This window comes from Thamnophis elegans, chromosome 5 (genome assembly GCF_009769535.1).
Source record: "Thamnophis elegans isolate rThaEle1 chromosome 5, rThaEle1.pri, whole genome shotgun sequence".
NCBI classification, from domain to species: Eukaryota; Metazoa; Chordata; class Lepidosauria; order Squamata; family Colubridae; genus Thamnophis; species Thamnophis elegans.
Genome location: NC_045545.1, coordinates 7973955 through 7997092, shown reverse-complemented (window position 1 = coordinate 7997092; position 23138 = coordinate 7973955). Strand labels below are relative to the sequence as shown.

General features: G+C 39.1%; 1 protein-coding gene across 1 annotated transcript in view; it reads left to right on the top strand.

Annotated features, from left to right (window-relative positions):
- Window positions 1-23138, top strand: part of ARHGAP29 (Rho GTPase activating protein 29) — a 51487-nt gene that overhangs the window by 27095 nt on the left and 1254 nt on the right. Inside the window, 29 exon segments of the mRNA XM_032217705.1 lie at window positions 414-474; window positions 1436-1573; window positions 1794-1858; window positions 2273-2383; window positions 2494-2574; window positions 3142-3327; window positions 3500-3578; window positions 3581-3635; window positions 4006-4051; window positions 5431-5621; window positions 12980-13101; window positions 13104-13142; window positions 14331-14459; window positions 14561-14659; window positions 15281-15444; window positions 16005-16193; window positions 16286-16423; window positions 17869-17893; window positions 17896-18100; window positions 18919-18941; window positions 18944-19230; window positions 19322-19345; window positions 19348-19417; window positions 20939-21053; window positions 22695-22777; window positions 22780-22830; window positions 22833-22871; window positions 22874-23010; window positions 23012-23138. Of these exon segments, the coding sequence (XP_032073596.1) occupies window positions 414-474; window positions 1436-1573; window positions 1794-1858; window positions 2273-2383; window positions 2494-2574; window positions 3142-3327; window positions 3500-3578; window positions 3581-3635; window positions 4006-4051; window positions 5431-5621; window positions 12980-13101; window positions 13104-13142; window positions 14331-14459; window positions 14561-14659; window positions 15281-15444; window positions 16005-16193; window positions 16286-16423; window positions 17869-17893; window positions 17896-18100; window positions 18919-18941; window positions 18944-19230; window positions 19322-19345; window positions 19348-19417; window positions 20939-21053; window positions 22695-22777; window positions 22780-22830; window positions 22833-22871; window positions 22874-23010; window positions 23012-23138 (3079 nt within the window).

Below are 23138 nucleotides of genomic sequence, written 5' to 3'. Positions count from 1 at the left end.
ACCTTAGTTCTAAAATATAAATATAAATGCGGGTTATTTTGTTCTTTTTTGAGATATTTTATTGTATTTAACTACAGTAGTAAGGCACATGAGCTTTGTGGGCTTCTAGTAAGAAATGGAAATGAGTTGTCAGGTCAACTTTGTGATGGATAAAAATCTTATAGAAGATGAATGTTGGCTACCATAAGCTCCCTTTGTGCTTAACTGTCTTAACAATATTTGGTAAATGAGCTTAATAAAATTAAAATATTAATAAGGCCAATTAAATATGATCTATCTATAAATACTAGGTAATGATTTATTGCTTATCTGATTTTGTATCCCCCCCCCACTCTGCCTTGTCAGGTAGCATATAATGTGTTGAAATATTTTTTTTAGCTGATGCTAATAAGTTATGTTTTTTTCTATGCCAGTCTTTTGAAAACCTTTGTACAGATTCTGGAATATCATTACATGAAGGTGTTCAATCAACAGGTGAGCATTTTTAAATGCATGATAACTTTGTACCCCATTTTTTGTAGGTAAATCGTAATACTGGCATTAAAAAGTTATAAACAGATCTTCTACATAAATGCTATATAAAAATACTAATATAAATATTTAAAGGAAAATAATTGGTGTTTTAAAATACCTGTTTTATTATGAATGAAATTCCCTCCCAAATTCAGATTCTGAGTCTACTGGTATTTTGAAGGACCTTAAAAATGTGACTCTTCACCCAGCCCTTTGGTGAGGACGACTGATGCCCCTTTATATGGATGGATGGATGGATGGATGGATAGATAGATAGATAGATAGATAGATAGATAGATAGATAGATAGATTAGATTAGATTAGATTAGATTAGATTAGATAGATAGATACACACACACAAACACACATACATATACACACACACACACACACTTTTCTTCACCATGACTCTCTTTTCTTGTCCTGATTTAGCATTTTTTTCTATTGCTCCTTGTTTTTAAATGCTTTAACAATCATAATCCATAGTTGAACATATTATTAGGGTTGATTGCACAGTCAAGAGAAGTTTAGACTAGCTTTGGAATTTTTATCCACCTATTGAGTCCTTTCCAAGGATGTCGGATAGGCAGATGTTGTTGTCTGATAGTATAAAAGCTATCATCGAAGGATGTAAGCTGTTTCAAGTAAAGCTGCCTTTTGCAATTGATTACTATTATTATTATGTCTCATCCCAATCTTAAAAATTGTTTATGTACTATAAGAATGAACCTAAGCTGCTCGTATTATTGTTCTCCTGGTATGCTATTACAAAAATTCCATAGTTTGCTAAGGTATAATTCTGTGAACTTTTAATGTGTTCTATAAGATCCATTTAGTTGTCAACTAAAAAAGATTTCAGTTGATTTAATGTTCATAGCTAATGTCTAAAATGTGCTTTTTTGTATTTGATGCTTATTTTCAGGGCACCTTAGTCCTGAAGAAATTGATAGCGCTCTTCTAAGAAATGATAATGGAATCAAATCTGCTCTATCCTATGCTAAAGCATGGTCAAAATATGTAAAGGATATTATTGTATGGGTAGAGAAAAAGATTAATTTGGGTGAGTACCTATTTCTGGCGCCTGCAGTCATTCAGAGTCAGGCAGGCATGTAAGTTTTATATTGTCAGAATTGTGCTACCCATTGTGACTTCTAAATTAATAACTATTTGTTAAAATGAATGGGACAAATGCTAGTTCCTGTGCCTGGAAGATTGTAATAAAATAGTATCCAATTAAGATTAAGATTTTTTTTTACTATATCTAGTACTTCTTTCTACAGAAATGGAGTGTGCTAAAAACCTGGCAAAAGTAGCAGAAACCACGAAGACTATTATTTTATCTCAGGTGTGTATTCAGTTAAAAAAAGTATAAATGTATTAGTAAACCATTATTATTTTGATATTCAAAATTAATTGAATTACAAGTTAACTTTATAAGTTCCTAATTATTTGGTAGTTTGTATCTTAACTTGTGTCTTAAAATCTGAATAATTTATTATAAAGTATATCATAACTCAACTATGGTAAGATGCAAGTATTTAAACAGATGTGTAAAGGTGCAGATATTTAAACAGTAATTTAAGCACTATTTTTTTTTAAAAAACTAAGCATTTTAAAATTAGTTTAAACAAGTGTTATGTAGCAGTTTAATTTGGCATTAAAGCTGTTTAAACAACTTTTCATTTCTATAATTGGAAATCTAAATCTTAACACTATTTTGAAAAAATATTAGCATTACATTATGTGTGTTTGCTTTTAGGACTACATGCCATTCCAGTCAATATTCATAAATGCATTTCAAAATGATATAGAGAACAGTCTGCTTTGGCAGCAGACAGCAGTAGCTCTTCAAACTAATAAATTTTTACAGGTAAATAAAAAAATTTCTCTAAGAAGTATTACTATATGAATTATTCACTGTTATGTGAACTACTAACATATAACTGATAGTTCTTGACTCAGTTCATTTTTCTTATTTAGCCACTGCTTGGGAGAAAAAATGAATTGGATAGGCAAAGAAAAGAGATAAAGGAACTTTGGCAACGAGAACAGAAAAAATTGGTGAGTATCATTGTTTATTATACATCTTGTTTGCTCATTTGAACTTCTGAATTTCCTTCTGAGCTTAAATTGTGATATTGTATAAAAAAGACAAGTCTCATGTAGAGTCCCCCTGGACATGTGATTGTGATATGAGCACTTGGCAACTGTTGTGCATTTACAACGGCTGCAGTGTCCTGCTGTCATAAGAAAACCTTTTGCAACCTTCCCAGCTGCTTCCATCTAGTATAATCAGTGAGGAAGCCAGCAAAAAACCATTGCTAGTCTTGGTCAAATGATGTCTCGATTAATAATTGCAATGATACACTTAAGGACCAATAAAGGTTGTAAATTGGATGTGATTGTGTGATATGGTTGCAAGTCAAGGATTACCTGTAAGCAATTGCCTACACACTTCTTTTTCCCTTAATGGAATAAGGATCGTAGTTTCTTTACCATAATCATTATGCTTTAATAAGTAGAAACATGCTTGGAAATTTAAAAAAAATCATATTGATTTAACAGATTAATATTCCACCACAAGGTTTACTTCTTAGTATAAAAGATGTTTTTCTTTGGAATGTGCAGCAAGAACTGGAATCAAGTGTAAGGAAAGCAAAACAATTATATCTTCAACGGCAAGAGGAGTATGAGAAGGCAAGATCAACCACTCTTCGTGCTGAGGATGACTATATTTCTTCCAATTGGGGCTTTACAAAAGATACCAGCAAATTAGAAAAGAAACGTAAACTGGAAGAGGAAGCTCTCCAAAAAGTAAAGTATCTTCTTTACATATGTCACTAGTTGACAAACAGACAGATATTTGGCTTTTATCTATTATTTGAATCATATGACTTTTTATTATGGGCTATTCATGGAAGGGGATTAGAGTTAACTGGATGTTTTTTCTATCAGTACTTATTTCTTTATCTTTCATTTGTTGTAGGCTGAAGAAGCCAATGAACATTTCAAAGCCGGCAAGGCTGAAGTTGAAGAAAAGAGAAGTAATCTAGAAAATTTCAAAGTGTCATTTTAACACAGCTACGGGAACAAATTTATCAATGTGATCTCACCCTAAAGCTGTAAGAATATATGTCTTAATGTATCTTGAATCTGCAAACCTTTAGTGAATTTTAAAATGGCAACATTAGATACTTCGCCATAGTGTAACAACCCATGGGCCAGATATGGCCCTGACAGCTAGTAATGTGGCCGTACAAGATCGTAATAAAAATATAAATAATAAAGGAAGTACATTATTTGCATACATTGATTATATTATATATTGTATATGCGGCCCAAAACAGTTCCTCTTCACTCAGTGCAGCTAGGCAAGCCAAAAGATTGGAGACACCTGAGTTTAAAGTAAAACTTGAAAAACATGACTGAAGAGAAGTTGTACAACTTTCATTAGCTAAAAAGCCATACTATGCTTTCATGGTAAATTGAGAGCTTCACTAAATCTGTGGCAGCTCTGAATGCTGCAAAATGGATGTTGGTAAGCTATGTTTTTGTGCTCCTGCTATAGAGAAACCTCTGCAAATGAAAAAAAGCTCCCAGTTCCAGAGCCTCATTTCCTATCTCATATCTGATTATCTTTGCCATATTTGTTTCTTTGTGTAACTGCTGTGGCCCACCAGTGGCCGGTGGAGCTGGCAGCAGATTTGGACAGTGAGGAGGTTGGGGAGGAACATAGGCCAGCCCTGACATCTGGGGAAGGCTCTGATGAGGGCTCTGTGTCGGAGGCAGAGAGAGGGCCAGAGCCGTATGCCAGTTATCAGCTGCCTTCAGAGGCAGACATCAGTGAGGCAGACGAACAGCTGGAGCCTGTTCCCAGTGTGTGCATGCAGAATTGTCAGGTGAAGGAACAGCTAAAGAACAGGGGTGGACTTGGGAGTAAGGCCATAGGTGGACGATGAATGGCCCCTCCAGAGGAAATAAAAGAGGAGCGAAAGGGGAGTGGAGTTTGCAGGAGACAATTAGTTTGCTTAATTGGTTCGTGACTCTCTGAGACTCCTTGCCAGATATCAGCCTGCCAGCTGTCCAAACCAGATGAGGTCTGTGACTGTAAATCCTCTCTCGAAAGACTTTGCTGGATGTAAATGAGCAGAAATCACAGTAAATTAATAAAAGGGGTTTTATCGGGACAGGAGTTTGCTTCATGCTCTTGGGAAGTCTAGGTCAGAACAGTAACAATGTAGCTTATGTCATAATATTTGATGAGTGTGCCAATGCTTGCTTGTTTTTTTTAATAACTGGTACTAAGCAAAGGGTCTTATGTTTACCTTTCCTTTAAAACAAGGTTGAGAATCTGAAGATCAGCAAGGGTCTAATGTTTATTTTTCCTTAAAACCAATGTTGAGAATTTGAAGATCAACAAGTGGGTGGGTGGGGGTTATTGATGTTTATTTTTATTTCTATACTGTATTTTATTGTTTGCAAGCCATCTAGAGCAGGGGTCCCCAACCTGTGGGTCATGGTCCCCTGCTGTGCCATGACCACCGGGCTGCATGAGTAGCTGGCTGATGTACATGCCTGCACCTCCCACAAAACCATCCCCTCTTTTCCCCTCTTCTCACTCTAGGCCGCCAACCTAGAAAGCTTGGGGAACTCTGACCTAGAGTCCTTGTGAGCAAGTAGGTAGCTAAATAAAAAAGTAATAAAAGCATGGGAAATGCAGCTGCACTTTACACTTTAGTTTAAAGCTGCTTTGTTTTATAATAGGTTAATTATATAGAAAATGTAGCTTAGAACTATTTGTAGAGTTTGGGTTTATTTTAATTATGATATATATGTATCTAATATTTTGTAGTTTCTTTGTATTTGCTGTTTCTGAAAAGTACTGTGCAGTCTTGAAAAACTTTATCTTCCACATAGGCAACAGTCAACCTTTTCCAGATGCACCATGCCCAAGAAGTGTCTATTCCAGTTGATTACCAACACCTCTGTGAAAGTGCCAAGCTGTATGATCCAGGAAAAATGTTATTTGAATATGTGAAGAATTTGCCAAAATATGATGCTCCTACTGAGTCTGCTTGCTTTGAAACTCAGACTTCCCAGGTTGAAGGGTGAGATATTAGATATATTCTTCCGTATTTGGCAGTAAATATGAACCAAAGTTCAACTAAAGAAATAAAATGTAAAGAAATTTTGAATTGAGCAAAATTGTGCATTTGGTTAGGTTTACCAATATATCTGAGTTTTCTTTTCCATATTTAAGTACTATCATTGAAGAATAAATCTTAATTATTTATTCTATAATGTTATAGGGAAATGGTTGTTATATAAATAATTTATATAAAGTCTGGGAATATTTGGATTCTTGGTTATTACCAGGATTCTTTACAGTTTTGTTTCTTTATTGTAGTTATTTTAAATCACGTTTGTCAGTTTTTTGAAGTTAGAAAAGTCTTCATTTTCCTCTTGTCTATAACAAATATGCTAAGGCAATTACCACTTTTTTCTCAGTTGGGGGGAGGGAGATAAGTTCATAATTCTCATCAGTGTTAAATACAGAGCCAATATCTGCCAAAAATTTCAAAATCATAACCACTTTAAAAACAAAAGACGTAATTGAAAATTTAGCATGCTCATTTCAGTGAGAGAATATTGAACTCTGAATGTCAGAGAAACAAAAAATTGGATTGAATTGTTTGATGTCTACTATACGGTCACGCCCCACTCCATTCCATAACTAGGAAAGAAGACAATAGACTCCATGGGTTGGAAATCCAAAGTACTTTTACTAATTATAATGGTAAGCAAGCAGCAGTGAAGCAAAATCTGAATAATATGGTGCGAAAGCAATTGATATATAGCAAAGCCCGTTCCCCCCCCTTAGGATCAAAGCTCCAGTCCAATCATAGTCCTTCAATTGTCAGGTGTGAGATAACTTCAAACGACAAGGCCAAGATGGAATGTGAAGGCCGTTGATGCAGGCGGGAAACACGTCGCATGCGCAATCCCAACGACTGGTACATCTTAGAACATTCCTCCAGCAGTCCTCCAGCACACCAAGTAAAACCCTCCCACATTCACGCCCCCCCCCTTCCGTTTCATGGCAGCTGAAGCAGCAGCAAAGCAGAAGCTGACATCCGGCCGTCCCCCGGAAAAGGCTGTCAGGCCTGGAAGGAAAGAAAAAAAAAAAACAAACAAACAAGACAGACAAACAATAAACAAGCAAGAGAGGGACAAGGAGAAAAGTCAAGGCTGTCGGGATACGAAGCATAAAATTTCCGCAGCAAGCGGGGGGCACGAACGTGGGACCTATCAACCCATTCCGTGTGGGAGGGGGAAAATGTTTCCAAGCCACAAGGTATTGGATGCGATTACTGGTAGCGACGGGAGTCCAGAATGTCCCGGACTTCAAATGACGGTCGCCATTCAATAAGTAACGGAAGCAGGTGGAGGGGCATCTGCGGGGCCGGAGGTCGGAGACCCGAACGGTTTGATGAGGTTGATATGGAACACCGGATGGACCCGGTTTGAGATGTTTGGGCAATTGCAAACGTACAGACACAGGATTGATAACTTTCACAATCGGGAAAGGCGCCAACATACTTGGACCCAATTTCTTAGACTCTCTGCGTAGTATGCAAGAATTTTGTGGACAAATACACTAAATCCACCAACGTGCTACTCATAAGGCTGAGAGCGGTTTCTTATCAGCCTGCTTCTTATGAGCCTTATGGGCAGCGTCCAAGGTGGAAAGAGTGAGGGGCCAAAGGCGACTGAGACGTTCACTCCAGTCAGCAACGGAAGGAACCTGCGGCTGGGCCGTAGGCAGTTCGGGGATAGCAACAAAATCCTGGCCGTAAACCACCCGGGAAGGGGTGAAACCCGTGCTGGAGTGAACCGAATTGTTATAGGCCACTTCAGCATGCGGCAACAAGTCCACCCCAATCGTCCTGTTGATAATTGATGAAACAACGTAAATATTGTTCAAGAACGGAATTAGTACGTTCACAGCCGCCATTAGTCTGAGGATGGTAGGCGAGCTAAGGCCTGGGCGGAGCCAATGCGCGTGAGGAACTCCTTCCAAATTTAGATGTGAATTGACTCCACGATCGGAGATAATACTGGTCGGGGACCCCATGCAAGCGGTATATGTGAAATAGGAATAATTTATGCCAACGCCTTGGCGGAAGGAATCTTGTGGCAAGGCACAGAACGTGAACTGCTTGGGAGACAGTCAGTAACCACCCAGATGACGGTGTGCCCTTGGCTTTCGGGAAGCTCCACAATAAAGTCCATAGAAAATCTCCTTCCACGGGGCAACCGGAAGCGAGCGACAGACTGCAGAAGGCCGTGTGGTTTTCCCTGGTGGCTTTTTGGCCGGTAGCGCAAAGCCGGGCAACTGGAAACATAAGTTCAATGTCCCTTTTTTAAAAGAGGGCCACCAGAATTGTCTCTTCACGAGGTGCAAAGTTTTGACGAATCCAAATGACCCGCCCTCCTGGAGTCATGGGCGCGACGAAGGACCCACAAGACGTGGGAAGCGGGGATGTATAATTAGCACCAATCCACGGTAGATCTTCCCTCATGGTGCACTCTGTCCCCGATGGTGTCAGGAACCAGTCGTCTTGAGGAAGAGCTGCCTTTCGAGTCAGAAAGCAGATCGTGAGGTACGTCCTTTTGAGCTTGGTCTGTTGACGTGCTGAGTACCGGAGCGCCAAAGCGGTGGACGATACTCAGTTTGGAACAATTATACTGAGGTACCGGGACACACAGCATCCAGCCATGAAGTTCTTTCCCCCCGGGATATACTTTAGAGTGAAATTGAAACGGTTTAAAATATTGGGCCCAACGCATCTGCTTTGGGGGAGAGACGGCGCGGTGTGCGCAACGCTTCCAAGTTCTTGTGGTCAGTCCACACTTCAAATGGGTGATTTAGAGCCTTCCAGGAAGTGGCGCCAAGTAGCGAGGGCCCAACGGACTGCAAAAGCCTCTTTCTCCCAAACCGCCCAGCGCCGTTCCGTGTCAGTGAGTTTACGTGAGGTGTACGCGCAAGGTTGCAAGTTACCTTGGTCATTGGCTTGTAGGGAGACCGGCCCCAACGGCGACATCACTGGCATCCGCCTGGACAACGAACGGCTGGTCGAGATCAGGATGTTTAAGAACTGGTTTCAGCTGCAAAAAGGCGTTTAAGCTTTTCGAACGCCGCCTTGGCATTCCATGGTCCAGTCCAAAGGCTTACTGGGTTTTTGGTCTCGGGTCGCTTTTGTTTTGAGCAGATTAGTAATGGGTAGAGCAATGTCGGCAAAAGAGGGAATAAATTGCGGTTAGAAATAGCGAAACCCAAAAACTTTTGCAACTGTTTACGAGTTTTTGGGAGCGTCCATTCAGTGACGGCCTTCACTTTTCAGGGTCCAATCTCAACGCCATCAGGGGAGATACGGTAGCACAGATAGTCAATAGTAGTTTGGTGAAACCTCACACTTAGACAACTTGCATACAGGTTGGCAGCACGGAGTTTCTTTCAAACGTGCGCACCAGATTGAGTGGTGGTCGTAGTGCGGGTATAAAATGAGGATATCGTCCAGATACTCCGATAACGCCCTTTATAGAGGTGGTCGTGTAGGATCTCATTAATAAATTGCATGAATACAGCAGGAGCCCCCTGAAGGCCAAAAGGCATAACCCGGAACTGGAAACAACCAAGGGGGCAGTTGAACGCGGTCTTCCATTCGTCCCTTCCTTGATGCTTACTCTATAGTAAGGCTTCTCGCAGGTCAAATTTTGGAAGATGCGTCCCTTCCCCAATTGTGCCAATAAGTCCTTCATCAAGGGTAGTGGGTAGAGGTTGTGAGAACAGATGGCGTTAAGGTTTCTAAAGTCACAACATAAACGAAGAGACCCATCTTTCTTCTCACGAAATAACACAGGCGCCGCCACCTTGGGTCGTGCCGGTTCAATGAAACCACGTTTCAAATTTTTGTCAATGAAAGAACGCATCTCCTCCATTTCTCTGGGCGACATGGAGTAAATGCGGGGTTTGGGGAGTTTGACCCCGGGCAAAATGTCAATGGAACAATCAGTGGGCCTGTGGGGGGGTAAAATGTCCGAAGATTGCTCGCTGAATACTTCTTTAAGATCCAAATATTCTTTCGGAATTTTTTCCTCTCCTGCTATCCTCTCCTGCCCCCTAGCGGCCATCTCAGGAACGTCAGTGACGTTAGGCTGGGTTGGAGAGCCCTCCCCCACAGGAGGCACTTTGGAGCGAATACGCAAGCGGCCTGTCCGCCAGTTTATGTGGGGGTTCCATTTCCGGAGCCATGGGATGCCTAAAATAAGTGGTCTGTCCATGCCAGGTGCGACCACAAAGGAGATTAATTCAGTGTGGGTACCCATTGTCATTTCCAAAGGCTCAGTAAAAAAATGGGCGGGCCCCCCCCTGCAATCGATCCGTCTATCTGGCAAAAAACAAGGGGTTTTCAAAGTGCGCAATTTGAGGCCTAATTTCTCAACCATGGCCGGATGATCATGGACCGGGAACAGCCGGAATCCAGTAATGCTAGGAGGGTGGCAGGTGGTCCCTCAGGAGGAACTCTTAATACAATAGGGAGCAGAAGGGGCCCCTTGTTTGAACTCACCCAGCGAGGGGAAGCGTCGTCATCTGAGTCATCAGAAGAAGAGGAGGTAGCATCCGCGTCATCCTTCAACGGTTGGGCTAGAGGAGGAGGGTTGGTTTCTCCAGCGAAAGCCGTTTCCTTCTTTTTCCTCTCAGAGCCTCTTGCAGATTTCTCCTCACGTCTGGGAGGGGGTTGGGCAGAGAGAGGTGTTTTCGCCCTACAGAGGGGGGCGGTGTGCCCAAGCTTGCCACAGCGAAAACATGTTAAAGGTCTGGAGGGGCCAGAAGGGGGCTCTCTTGTGTCGCCTCGGCGTTGGAAAGCACTTGAGTAGAAGGAGGGGGGAGGGCCTTGGCAGCCCTTTCTTTCCGCTTCCTTTTTCTTCAGTGGCATATCGCAAACGAATCAAGTCAAGCTCAGCGTCAGCCGCATGCTCGAACCAAGTGATTAAGCGCCTCGGCAGGTTACGATTAACACATTGTTGATAAATTTCAGGGTTTAAGCCTTCGGCAAATCTGTCCAGCATCGCATCCTCCCCCAGCCTCTCATGTACTGAGACAGACACTGAAATTCCTGGATGTATTCGGCGACAGGCCTGTCGTCTTGGTCAAAGTTAAAAACTTCAATTTGTTTCGCTTCTCGGTCAACGGGTCATCAAAACGTCGACGGAAAGCTGCCATAAAACGGTTGAAATTCCCCAAGAGGGGAGAACCAGACATATGCAAAGCAGTCGACCACGCCGCCGCCTCACCATCCAAAGATAACAGGACCATCCTGACCCTTAAAATGTCAGATTCAAAGTCCCGGCCATATATCTCCATGTAATTAAAAACCTGCATGAGGAAGGAGGCGAGGCTAGCCGAAGCCCCATTAAAACGCACAGGCAAAGGAGTTTAGCCATACGATGTCTTCGGGGGGGAGCCTGGGGTGGAGGTCCCCTTTGGTCAGCAAAGCCTCTAGCCGCAGGGGGTGATGCGGGCCGAGGGGGGGGTGGGGGAGAATCCTGGCGTGGGTAACGTTGCCAATTTCTCCAGTCTCTGTCCTCCTCTCCCTTCTCTCTTCCAAAAATGTTTGACCCCAATAATCAGGTAGTTCACTCCGGGGGGGTTGTCTCCCAGGGCCCGGTGCTGATAACTTCTCCATTCCCCTTCATCGCCCTTTGGCTCCAATATTCATGAAACTCACCCGCCTGAGGTTTCCTCACGGCCCCTGGCTCCAGCGAAGTCTGTTGAGGAGGTTTTGGTGAGTCCAGCATTCCAGCTGTCTCTATTTCTCTTTGCCCCACTGAAGTTGACCAACGGGGTAGGGGGGAAGGTTCAGGCTGACTGGAAATTTGCAGTTGAAATAAATCTTCGTGCAACGGCCGGTCAGACGGGCTGGGCTGGTGTAAAGAAAGGTCGGGAGGTCCCAGTTCACTGGAATCCGTCCCTCCAACGGCGCCTTCCTCCTCTCTGGTCGGAGAAGACATTATTCCCTTCTCGGTAGACGTAAAATCTCCTGGAAAGGGATATTTTCAGATTTTGCTTCTTGTCACGCCCCACTCCATTCCATAACTAGGAAAGAAGACCAATAGACTCCATGGGTTGGAAATCCAAAGTACTTTTACTAATTATAAATGGTAAGCAAGCAGCAGTGAAGCAAAATCTGAATAATATGGTGCGAAAGCAATTGATATATAGCAAAGCCCGTTCCCCCCCTTAGGATCAAAGCTCCAGTCCAATCATAAGTCCTTCAATTGTCAGGTGTGAGATAACTTCAAAACGACAGGCCAAGATGGAATGTGAAGGCCGTTGATGCAGGCGGGAAACACGTACGCATGCGCAATCCCAACGACTGGTACATCTTAGAACATTCCTCCAGCAGTCCTCCAGCACACCAAGTAAAACCCTCCCACATTCACGCCCCCCCCTTCCCGTTTCATGGCAGCTGAAGCAGCAGCAAAGCAGAAGCTGACAATACGTCTATAGGATCATAGGATTTTGGAGAAAACCCAACATTCTAAACGGGGGCACTTACAGTTGGCTTACACTGTATTTTCATTTTAAACTTTTTATTCATCCATCCATCCATCTATCATCTAATTTTGAAACCAACAATCTGCCTCACATTTTCATTGATAAGCGGTTTTTTTACCCAGAATTCATTAAAGCTTGTAGGATTGTTCTTCTGTTTACGTTATTCTGATCCTTGCATATGAGTCAGCAACCTGAGGGAAGCTATGTGTATGTCATCACGATGTTAAATTAATAATTTCACATTATTCACGCATTTAAATTTATTTAATACATTTTAATTAATTAATAAAAGAGTTGAGGGAGTGAAGTCATAGTGAGCGGTTTGATTTTGGAGATGAAAGGTCAGGAAATTAAAAGGCAGAGAGCATAGTGGAGTCCTCAGGAGTGCAGGTTTGGGGGAGACCTGCATGTAACACACCTCAGTAAATAAGTGTATTCCTTTGTGAATAGCTGCCCAGCAAGATTGTTTAAAGTTACCTAGAACCCATTGGAAAATGTCAGGCTGAAAGAGTGCTTGCTAGCCATTACGATGAAATCTTATAGCATCCCTCACTACAAGTCAGAAGTTGTTTAAATAAATTTATCTGAGATGCCAGAGACCATTTTAGGATTAGTTTGAAGCTAATGGTCCTGAGAAATTGAGCAGAGTTTTTGTTAAGTCTATTTTATAATCTGGGGATTGAGTCTCTGATTGCCAGGTTGTTAAAAGTCATCAAGGAAAGCAGTATTTATGGTTATGTCTCTAAGCATTTAAAATCTTGAAGAGAAGTGTAAAATGTTGATTTGTTGGGATAAATTAGGAAAACAATGCAATTCCAAATAATAGTTTGTTCCCTTTCACAGAGTTTTTGGTGAACAGTCAAACAATGTTTCTGCATCCCAAGGAAGCATACCTCAGTGCTCAAGAGATTATCCTATTCAGTTACTAGATGATACTACTAGCCCAGCCTATCTTTGCTCTCAAAAATTGGAGACAAAAGATCTTTGAGTAATACAGATGTTTCTGGTAATACTTCAATTGATCATTTATGTAGTTAAGTAAACAATTTTAACATATCATTGTGATTTGGCCACTAATGTATTTTCTAATGTATTATTTTTATTTTTGTGGTCTGCAACAAAAGATCTTTACATAAGTCAATATATTAAGGGAAATGAAACATAATTAAGACTCATAATTTAATTTTGGGAAGTGAGAATTTTAAACTTTTCAATTCATGTTTATGTCAATAAACCAGAGTGAACTACCAATAGAAACTGAACAATGCCATTCCTCTTCAAAGAAATGAAACAAAGGTCAAACAGTAAATGTAGAAAATGTTGAAATATGTGAAAGTTAATAACATACAGTATATTTTTAAATATAATAAATATTAGATATGTATTTAATATTTATCCATTTCAATTTGGTTATTGAGGATAAGTGTATCACTATAATGTAGAGGCTGTTTTCTTCTAATGATTAGTTGTTCAAGAATTGGTAGCTCATGTTTTCAAGGCCTTTTTATGGGTTTACAGCAGATATGTAATTGGGATCTACCCAGGGGTAGATTTCTGCCGCCATTTCTGCCCGTTTGCAACCCACACGCAATGTGCGCGCACACTGTTCAGTGCAAATTGTTCTGCGCGCATGCTTGAACAATTTGCAGTGAACTGCGTATACGCAGTCACTAAAATTCAAAATGACAGCATCCTAGCAGCAGTGAGGGAACCAGTTCGGGGGCATATCAGGCCTAGTTCTGTGACCCAGGCCTGAATTTCACTACCGGTTTGGCCGAACCGGGCAGAACCAGCAGCAACCAACCTCTGGATCTACCTGAATATAGCTATTGGACTTCATGTCAATTAATGTCAACTTTCCTATGAGCAAAATTTGTACAACTAAATTTCTGATTTACTGCTCTGTTTTTACATTCAAATGCTTCTTGGACTACTTTGTTCTGCCGTAGTTATGATTCAGGCTACCCCATTGGATGAATACAGCAAAACTGCCACTAGCAGAGCATGCACAACCAAAAGAGTGGCTTGTACAGACACAGATAATGTATAGTTCTTACTGTAGTACAGTGAAGGGTACCTCCAGGTTTGATTTTTAAAATGTATACAGTATATAAGCTGTGAGAAGCAGGATAAAATTTGTTTTATATCTGAAGAACCTGAAGTCACTAAACCTATTTCTCCTTCTCCTTTAAAGGTGTGCGAGGCCCACCACCTTTTAGATCCTGGTCAGTTGGTAATCAAAGTGGGGGAATGTGCAGTGATTCTGAAAGTGCAGGAGGAAGCAGTGAATCACGATCTGTGGATTCTCCATCTGCTAGCCCAGGTACAGATATTATTCTTCAATGCTAGTATTATTGCTGTGATTTAGTGAAGCAAAAGAAATGCAACTAAAGGGCTTAAATTGTCCATTTCTTGGCTGTTTAGTAGGTGACTTTAAAAGACTTCCTCGTACACCATCTATTGGGACCATGTCATCTGCAGATGACCTTGATGAGAGAGAGGCACCTTCACCTTCTGATTGTGGTAATATAATTCCTCCGCTGAGTTCATCTTTTGTCCCATTTTGCAGTCCCATTTTTTTTTATTCTTAAACTTTGTTAGAAACAGAAGGGTAGATAGTAAACATGTTTATCTCTTCTAAGCCAACAAATATTTATTGAGCTGAAAGAGCACATTTCAGTAAGTACAAGAATTCTGCAAAAAATGAAGCTTAGCTGTTCTGCTTAAAAGTGTAATACATCTGCTAAACATATGTTTGATAGAAGCTGGAATTAAATAAGCAGGGTTTTATTCTTTGGGTTTGTTTTGGCTTTGGTGATATGCTTAGTGGATATTTCAAAACCAATAAATAATAATTCAATAAATATACAGAAATGTATGATTTGACTTTTCCAAAAATAGAAATATGAAATTGTGAGCAATTTCTGCCCCCATCATATGATAAAATGATAAGGCAACCTTCTCACACAGAATTGCTTGGGATTAGGATCTCATAGATAGGTAGGTAGATATACATAGTTTTTCTTCACTGAACACATTATATGCATCATTATTAGGATATCATTTCATAGGATAAATATCTGAAAATATTAGTGTGTATTCCTTGTACTCTGAAAAGCTAACAATAAACCTTTTTATTTTAAGGTTTAAATGACCTAGCAGCTGAAATTGCCAGTACACCTGGACCTTTTCGAAACACTCTCCTGTCTAAGGCAGCACAGACACACAAACTTCGGAAGCTGAGGTCGCCATCCAAATGCAGGGAATGTGATAGCCTGGTTGTATTCCATGGAGCAGAATGTGAAGAGGTTGGAAATCCAAACACCTTTTGGCTTTCTTATAATGGCTTGTGGGCAATAAAAATTACTAGATTCACATCATATAATTTCACACCCTGTATTTTCCATGACTGAGGTGCACTGGAGATGTGAAACTACTATGGGGAACTTGAAGTGCCAGAGAGGATAGTGTCAATTTATCTTAACAGCTTGGCAGTATATTTTCCAAGATAATATAAATGGTTCTCCTCTCTCTCAGTTATTTATTAGGCTTGGCAGAAAGGTTTGTTGGTGAAATATTCATTATGCCTCATGTTTAAGATCTTGCATACTTGAATGGCTGCCTGTCTATTGCATATACTGTATACATTTATTTTTGGAATTTATAGCCTGCCTTTTTGCTCATACAACACCCAAGCAACTGTTAACTATTCAAAAGCTTTTAAAGTAGTACCAAATTACTGTCAACTAGTTGAAAGAAGCTTAATGCTTTAAATAAGTTAAATGAAGTTAGATGATGAGCTGAACAGTAGATGCTATATGCCCTTACCCTGCTTTTAATATCTCATTTTTTTTGCTGCTTCTTTTAGTGCTCGCTTTCCTGTCACAAAAAATGTTTGGAGACTTTAGCTATTCAGTGTGGGCATAAGAAGCTTCATGGAAAACTTCATTTGTTTGGGGTAGAATTTACTCAAGTTTCTAAAAATAGTCAAGATGGTATCCCTTTCATCATAAGAAAGTGTACCTCTGAAATTGAAAGCAGAGCCTTAAATGTGAAGGTAAAGATTTATACTGGTTTTCAAATGCTTTTCTTCAAAACTATTAAAATTTTGTTTTTACAATTATTTATGATGTTTGTTTCATATTTAAGGGGATATACCGTGTGAATGGAGCCAAATCCAGAGTTGAAAAACTTTGTCAGTCATTTGAAAATGGGAAAGATTTGGTAGAATTATCTGAACTTCATGCGCATGACATAAGTAATGTCCTTAAATTATTTCTTCGCCAGGTAAATAAACATTGTCTTCTTTATTCTTATTTGTATATTAAGAGATTTATTAAGTGGGACATGATTCTTGTGTAGAGTTTTGTGAAAATTCCAGAATTGAAGTGATTGCAGAGAGTTTACCTTTTGACTCTTGCTTGTATTGGAAGGATAGAAAACAATCAAATTATCATTCTTAAAATTAGATTGTTATTGAGTTTTCATTGTTGCTAATTTTAATCAGGTTAATTAAAATTAGCTATTTTAAGTATAATTAACATAGAATAAGTGGGTAGGGGAAATTAGCTGGAAAAAATGGGGAAGATTTAAAAAGAAAGGGAACAATTTGTTGAACAATAACAAAAACCCAAACACATCTTGCTTTTACTATATCCACTATATCCATCCTCTGACAATATACAACTAGGGCCTAGGGCTAATGCTGACAGCCTTCTCTTAAAAAGAATTGCCATTTTTATTAATACAGCAACTATAAATGTGAGTATAATACTAAAATACTATAAAAAGGCGTGAATCTTGTGAATAGTGATTACCAATTCACAAGATTAATGTTCACATATCCTAGACTTTCATAATCCCTTACTAGCATTCTCTAAAGCTTGCAGTAGTGTCTGATTGCATATTAGCATGAATATTTAATGTAATGGTTACAAAGTTTCTTTTCATGAAAACGGGTTGCAAGCTGTGGAACATGTTTACTTTAGTAAACAGCTGATAGGTTCAAATGTGTCATACAAACACAAGCTACAAGTCTGAATGGGAAAATTCATTGCTGTTCATATTTGATATTCCATACCCCTTCCTAAAATTAACAGTCTTTTTAACACTTGAATTGCAGGCTCTCATTTGCCTTTTCCTCTTACTCAGATTGACTCACCTGAGTTCACCTGTATAGTACAGTAGAACCTCTGGTCACGAACACTTCTGACCATAATCAAATCAGTTTTTTTTGTAAATGTCAAATTTCAAAAATTAGGTTCGGGTCATGACCAAATTTATGGAACGAATTATGATCATGACCAGAGGTTCTACTGTACTTCCTTTTCTTCTGAGAAACAGAGATGATTGTTTGTCAAATCACAGTTTAGGTTATAGACTAATATAATGCATGAATCCATTCACAAATAGTCCTATTTAAAATAGTGAAATTGTTCTCTGGTTCGGTAATAAGGCAGATTAATAACTATCTCAGTCAGGTTTTGTTTTTAGAAACTTTTTACAAATAAACCAAATTGGTCATTTAAACAAAGCAAAACTTAAAAACACACATGTGTTTTAAAGTCCAAGCTATAAGAAATGAAATCTATCGACAGTGCTACATGAATTTCTTACAATATGCTAGTTATGCAAAATCAAATTCAGAAACTTCCCAGAAAAGGATTGGACAAATGAAAAGCACATAAAGTTAAGATAAATTTCACATGGATTTCTGGTGTTCTTTCCCTCAGCTCCCTGAACCTTTGATTTTGTCTCGATTTACAATGAATTCATTGGACTTGCAAAAGAAAGCCAGAATATTAATGGGGAACTTGATATGAAACAGATGAGACCAAAATCAAACAAACAGCAGCCAGTTTGCATTGAATTGAATAGGATCATACTGAAAATTAAAGATCTACTGAGATTGCTACCTACAGCGAACCATAACACTCTGAAGTTTCTTTTAGCTCATCTTTGCAGGTAAGAGCATTCTGAGTCAACCAGCAACTAGTAATGAAAATAATATCCCTTTCTATTGAGTGACTTGTTATATTTACTATATTAAGATCAGTTATAAAGTTCAATACAGATTTTTTTATTGCTTAAAATTATTATAACTACCCAATGATGACCAGTAAGGCCCAGAGTGACTTTTAGACTCCAAAACAATAAAAACATTTTAAAAAACATAACCAACAAAGCTTGGACTAAAACAACCATCATAACAACAGACAGTCACAACACCTTACCTGAGGTCAAAGTTAGGTGTGTAGGTATTTTCAGAACTCCAGGAGAGAAGGCACTGTTTGGTGGTTTGGTTTGGTTTGTGGGGGGGAGAGGGGCTGTTGTACCCAAAAGGCAGGGAATGGTGGGTGGTAGAAACACTTCTCCTGGAACATATTGGGAAGCCAGAAACAATTGGAGATAGATATCTAGACATTACATTTTGATTAATGTTAGTTGGCAATTCAGATAGATAGATAGATAGATAGATAGATAGATAGATAGATAGATAGATAGATAGATAGATAGATAGATGATAGATAGATAGATAGATAGATAGATAGATAGATAGATAGATAGATAGATAGATAGTGATAGATAGATAGATAGATAGAGATAGATAGATAGATAGATAGATAGATAGATAGATAGATAGATGTAGATAGATAGATAGATAGATAGATAGATAGAGATAGATAGATAGATAGATAGATAGATAGATAGAGATAGATAGATAGATAGAGAGATAGAGATATTTGTACAAATATTTATGTCTTTTCTGTTCTTTTATGCAGAGTTAGCGAACAATCTGATGAAAATAAATGTCTGCCCGCAATCTTGGCATTATATTTGGTCCAACTTTGATCAGACCACGTGAGACAGATGCCACACTCTCACTATCTTCGCTTGTGGATTATCCATATCAAGCCCGAATTATAGAACTTCTCATCACTCACTATGAGAAGCTCTTTGACACTGCCCAAGAACATTCATCAGCGGCAACTGAATCTGATGAAAATTCTTTTTGTACTAAAAGTATTTTATCCGTGGAAGATAAACAAACATCTCAAGATAGGAAAGGAGGCTTCTTTGTGGCTGTGAAGGAAGTGAGTTTCTATTGAGGAACAATATATATTCCATTATTTGTAGTATTTCATTTAGGAAAAAATATTCTACTCTTATTGTTATTATTGACAGAGTGTCAAGAGGAAGAATTCTACTAAAGAAGCATATCTTTTGAAGAACCAGATGGCAGCAAACGTTCTCCCTTCCAATCTGATTCTTTAGTGAAAGGTAAGTGTATGTTACAATAGTTAACAATAGCATTTAGATTTATATATTGCTTCATAATGCTTTATAGCCCTCTCCAAGTAGTTTACAGAGTCAACATATTGCCCCCAGCAATCTGAGTCTTCATTTTACTGACAAATACGCCAGGGAGCCAAAACTGTCTCTTAATTTCTGGGGATAAATATTGACGGCCCCTGTGAAAGTGAAAAAAACAGTATTAAATATTTTAGGCTTGAAATAATCTTATTTATTTATCAAATGTACTTCCTATTGCAATCATAAATTGATTCTCAATGGTTAACAAAAGACAATATAGCAATAAAAACATTACATATTTTATTTTTAAACCTTTATTATTGTTTTCAATAATTTAGGATGGCAAACATACCTAACACTCCTTCCCCTTCTACTTTCTCAACAACAACAACAACCCTATGGGGTGAGTTGGGCTGAGAGAAAGAGATTGGCTCAAAGGCACCTAGGTGTCCTTTGATGCTTAAGGTGGAATTAGAACTCCCAATCTCCTGACTCCTAGTCTAATGCCTTAATCACTAGACTAAATTTGCTACCTGGAATCAATACCAAAAGATCATCTGGAAAAACTCCATCTTTAGCCCATCTGGAAGATGAATTATTTTAGAACCACTTGTTATATAAAAGGCCATTCCAGAGAGTCAACCTGATTGGGAAAAAACAATAGTAATGTTGTAATGTTTATTGCATTTGTATGCCGCCCTATCCCGAGAGACTCAGGATGGCTAACAAGCAAGGGGGAAGGGAAATACAAACAAAAGACAAAACAGACAAGTTAAAAACAAAGCAACAGTCACAACAGTTTAAATGGGGCCAGGAAGTCATCAGCCCCAGGCCTGCCGAAACAGCCAGGTCTTAGTGGCTTTGCGGAAAGCCGGAAGGGTGGTGAGGGTCCGGATCTCCACGGGGAGATCGTTCCAGAGGGCTGGAGCAGCCACAGAGAAGGTCCTCCCCCGAGGGGTCGAGAGTCGACATTGGCTAGCTGATGGTATTCGGAGGAGACCTAATCTGTGGGATCTAATTGGTCGTAGGGAGGTGATTGGCAGGAGGCGGTCTCTCAAGTACCCATTTAGTAGTCCCATTTAGTTAAAGTTAGGTTAGTCTAGATGAGGGTTAGTCTAGATGAGTAGTGAGGAGGGCATGACACACTGTAATCAAATCATTTTACCTGAAGTAAGGCCACCATTGGCACACCAGCCAAAGCTGGGCAAAGGCACCCCTGGCCATAATCTACCTGTTGATGCAATTGCAACTGCAAATCCAGGAGGAACCCATTGTGGACCTCTTCCTTCAGGGACAATGCAACTCTTTCCAGAGGCAACACAGGGGGGTACTTCGATGTACATCTGTAGCTCAATCTTAACTGTGTTTCAGTTTGAACCTGCTTTCTACAATTCAGATCCTAACAATCTCCATAGTTGACTTCCACATTATACTAGATTTTTCTGTGCAAATATACAGTAAATGCTTGCATTGCTGGTTTTATCTTAGAATCCACCTGTACTCTTGAAAGAAAACTCAGTCTTGGCAAGCAAAATTCTTCTTCAGAATCTACTCCTGTATTGGGTTTGGAAAATGAAACAGTTCCCATAAAAGAATCAGGTTAGTTTTATTAACTATGGAATATTTATACAGTTATAATTCCTATTACTGTTGAATTATTCTATGTTTAAAAGCCAAAGCAATTGTTTGTTTAGATTAAATTGGTTCCAGTATTGATGAAAAAGTGTCAACTTTTAGGGTGTTCATGTAATTGGAAATCTTTAAAGATTAAAAGGTCCCTTGAAACTTGAGTTAACACTTAAAGAATATTTCAGGGTAAAAGTGCATTGTAATTAATTCTCAAGTGCTACATCTATAGCTTATTTTTTGCATACTGTAGCTACAGTCGATAATATTTTTGACAGATCTGCAACTTAAAATCACATAAATACGTACTTTACTAATAGCTTTTAAAATAACTGTTCTCCATTTGTGTCATATTAGGTTCAGTCCTCGAATTGCAACAGTTCATTTAGTGACTGTTCAAAGTTACAACGGCACTGAGAAAAGTGACTTATGGCCATTTTTCACACTTACAACTGTAGCAGCATCCCCAGGGTCATGTGATCAAAATCCAGATGCTTGGCAACTGAGTTATTTATGACAGTTACAGTGTCCTTGGGTCACGTGATCCCATTTTGCAACCTTCTCACATGCAAAGTCAATGGGGAAGCCTGATTCACTTAACAACCACATTACTAACTTAACAATTTCACTTAACTACTGTGGCAAGAATGGTCATAAAACAGACACAACTCACTTAGCAGCAAAGATTTTAGGCTCTAATGTGGTCATAAATTGAGGACTACCTGTATTACTGAAACAAAATCTTGTGCATAAATAAAAATAGCTCAAATTTGATTGATTACCTGCCATTAAGTCACAATCTGCCCCGGATTAAATTTGCAAGGTCACTTCACTGACCTTGTTCCTCTAACAGAATAGGGATTCGCTGGGCAAACAGCACAATTTATGCAGGCTTACAGTCTGCTCGAGAGTCCTTAAACATGATATCCCGGATGAGCCTGAGAGTTCCCTAAGTCTGTAAATGCTGTCTGTTGTTTGTCCTTTTACAATCTTGAGTTTGCCAGCTTAATTATCATATTCAATTTTTCATAATGATGAAATAGATAAAAGTATTGTAGTTCTCTAATATTTATGGTAGGATATTGTACACTGTTCCCAACCAATATAGTGCTAAATTTGAATTATGAGAACATCTTTATGTAGGTAGGGTCCAGTTGTAAGAATCTTTCCTTTGGATTGTTTTACTATGTTAATTCTGCAATTAGCCTGACTTTCAACTAATGAGAGCTGTCTGTCCAGATATGTTAGGAATTCAACCACTTGAAATTCCCAACAAGTGATTCCATCTGAAGAATGCAAAGTTGGAGAAGCTTAAGTTAAAAAACAAATATAAAATGTTTGTGTTCATTCTACTAGCAAAAACAAATCGGAGGGATGAAATTCCATTATGGGTAGCTTTTTTGCAAAACAGTTGTAGGAGAGTTCCTTCCTTCTTAAATTAAGTTGAGGAACATGAATCATAATAAATACAAGAAATAGAATGGGATTCTGGAGTTGGCTGATTTGTCTTTCAGCATAATTGTTATAAAACAAAGTGTAAGAAGAGACATAAAGAAGAATGTGATTATCTGAAATGTATATACTTTTTGATGACACTCGAAACATTCTTCCTTTCTAGAAATAAAGCGACTCCAGTTTCAGATCAAGACAATGGGAAGCATGACTTTGAAAATGATGGTGTTAAAAGTGATCAGTTAATAAGACTAACCGTCATATAACCAAAGTTCAGATGCGCTGTCAAAGGTCCAAGCCATTTTTCGTCCTGTGGGTTTACCTTTAGGATCAATGCTTCCTTCTTACTTTTAAATGAACAAAACTTCCAGGATTCAAGTCTGAACCCAGACAAGCTTGGGAAAAGTCTTATTATTGAAGACATTTCTGAGACACAGTCACTTCCTTCTGCTAACGCTGGCTCTAGAATCTCTTGTTATGAACCCACAAACTCTGAAAAAGACTTGGGACAAGCAATATAAACAGTATGACATGACGTCAAAAACAGCGAAGATTATGACCAATATCCAGGAAAACCTAACCCAGGAATCTATACATACATGTGCCTTAA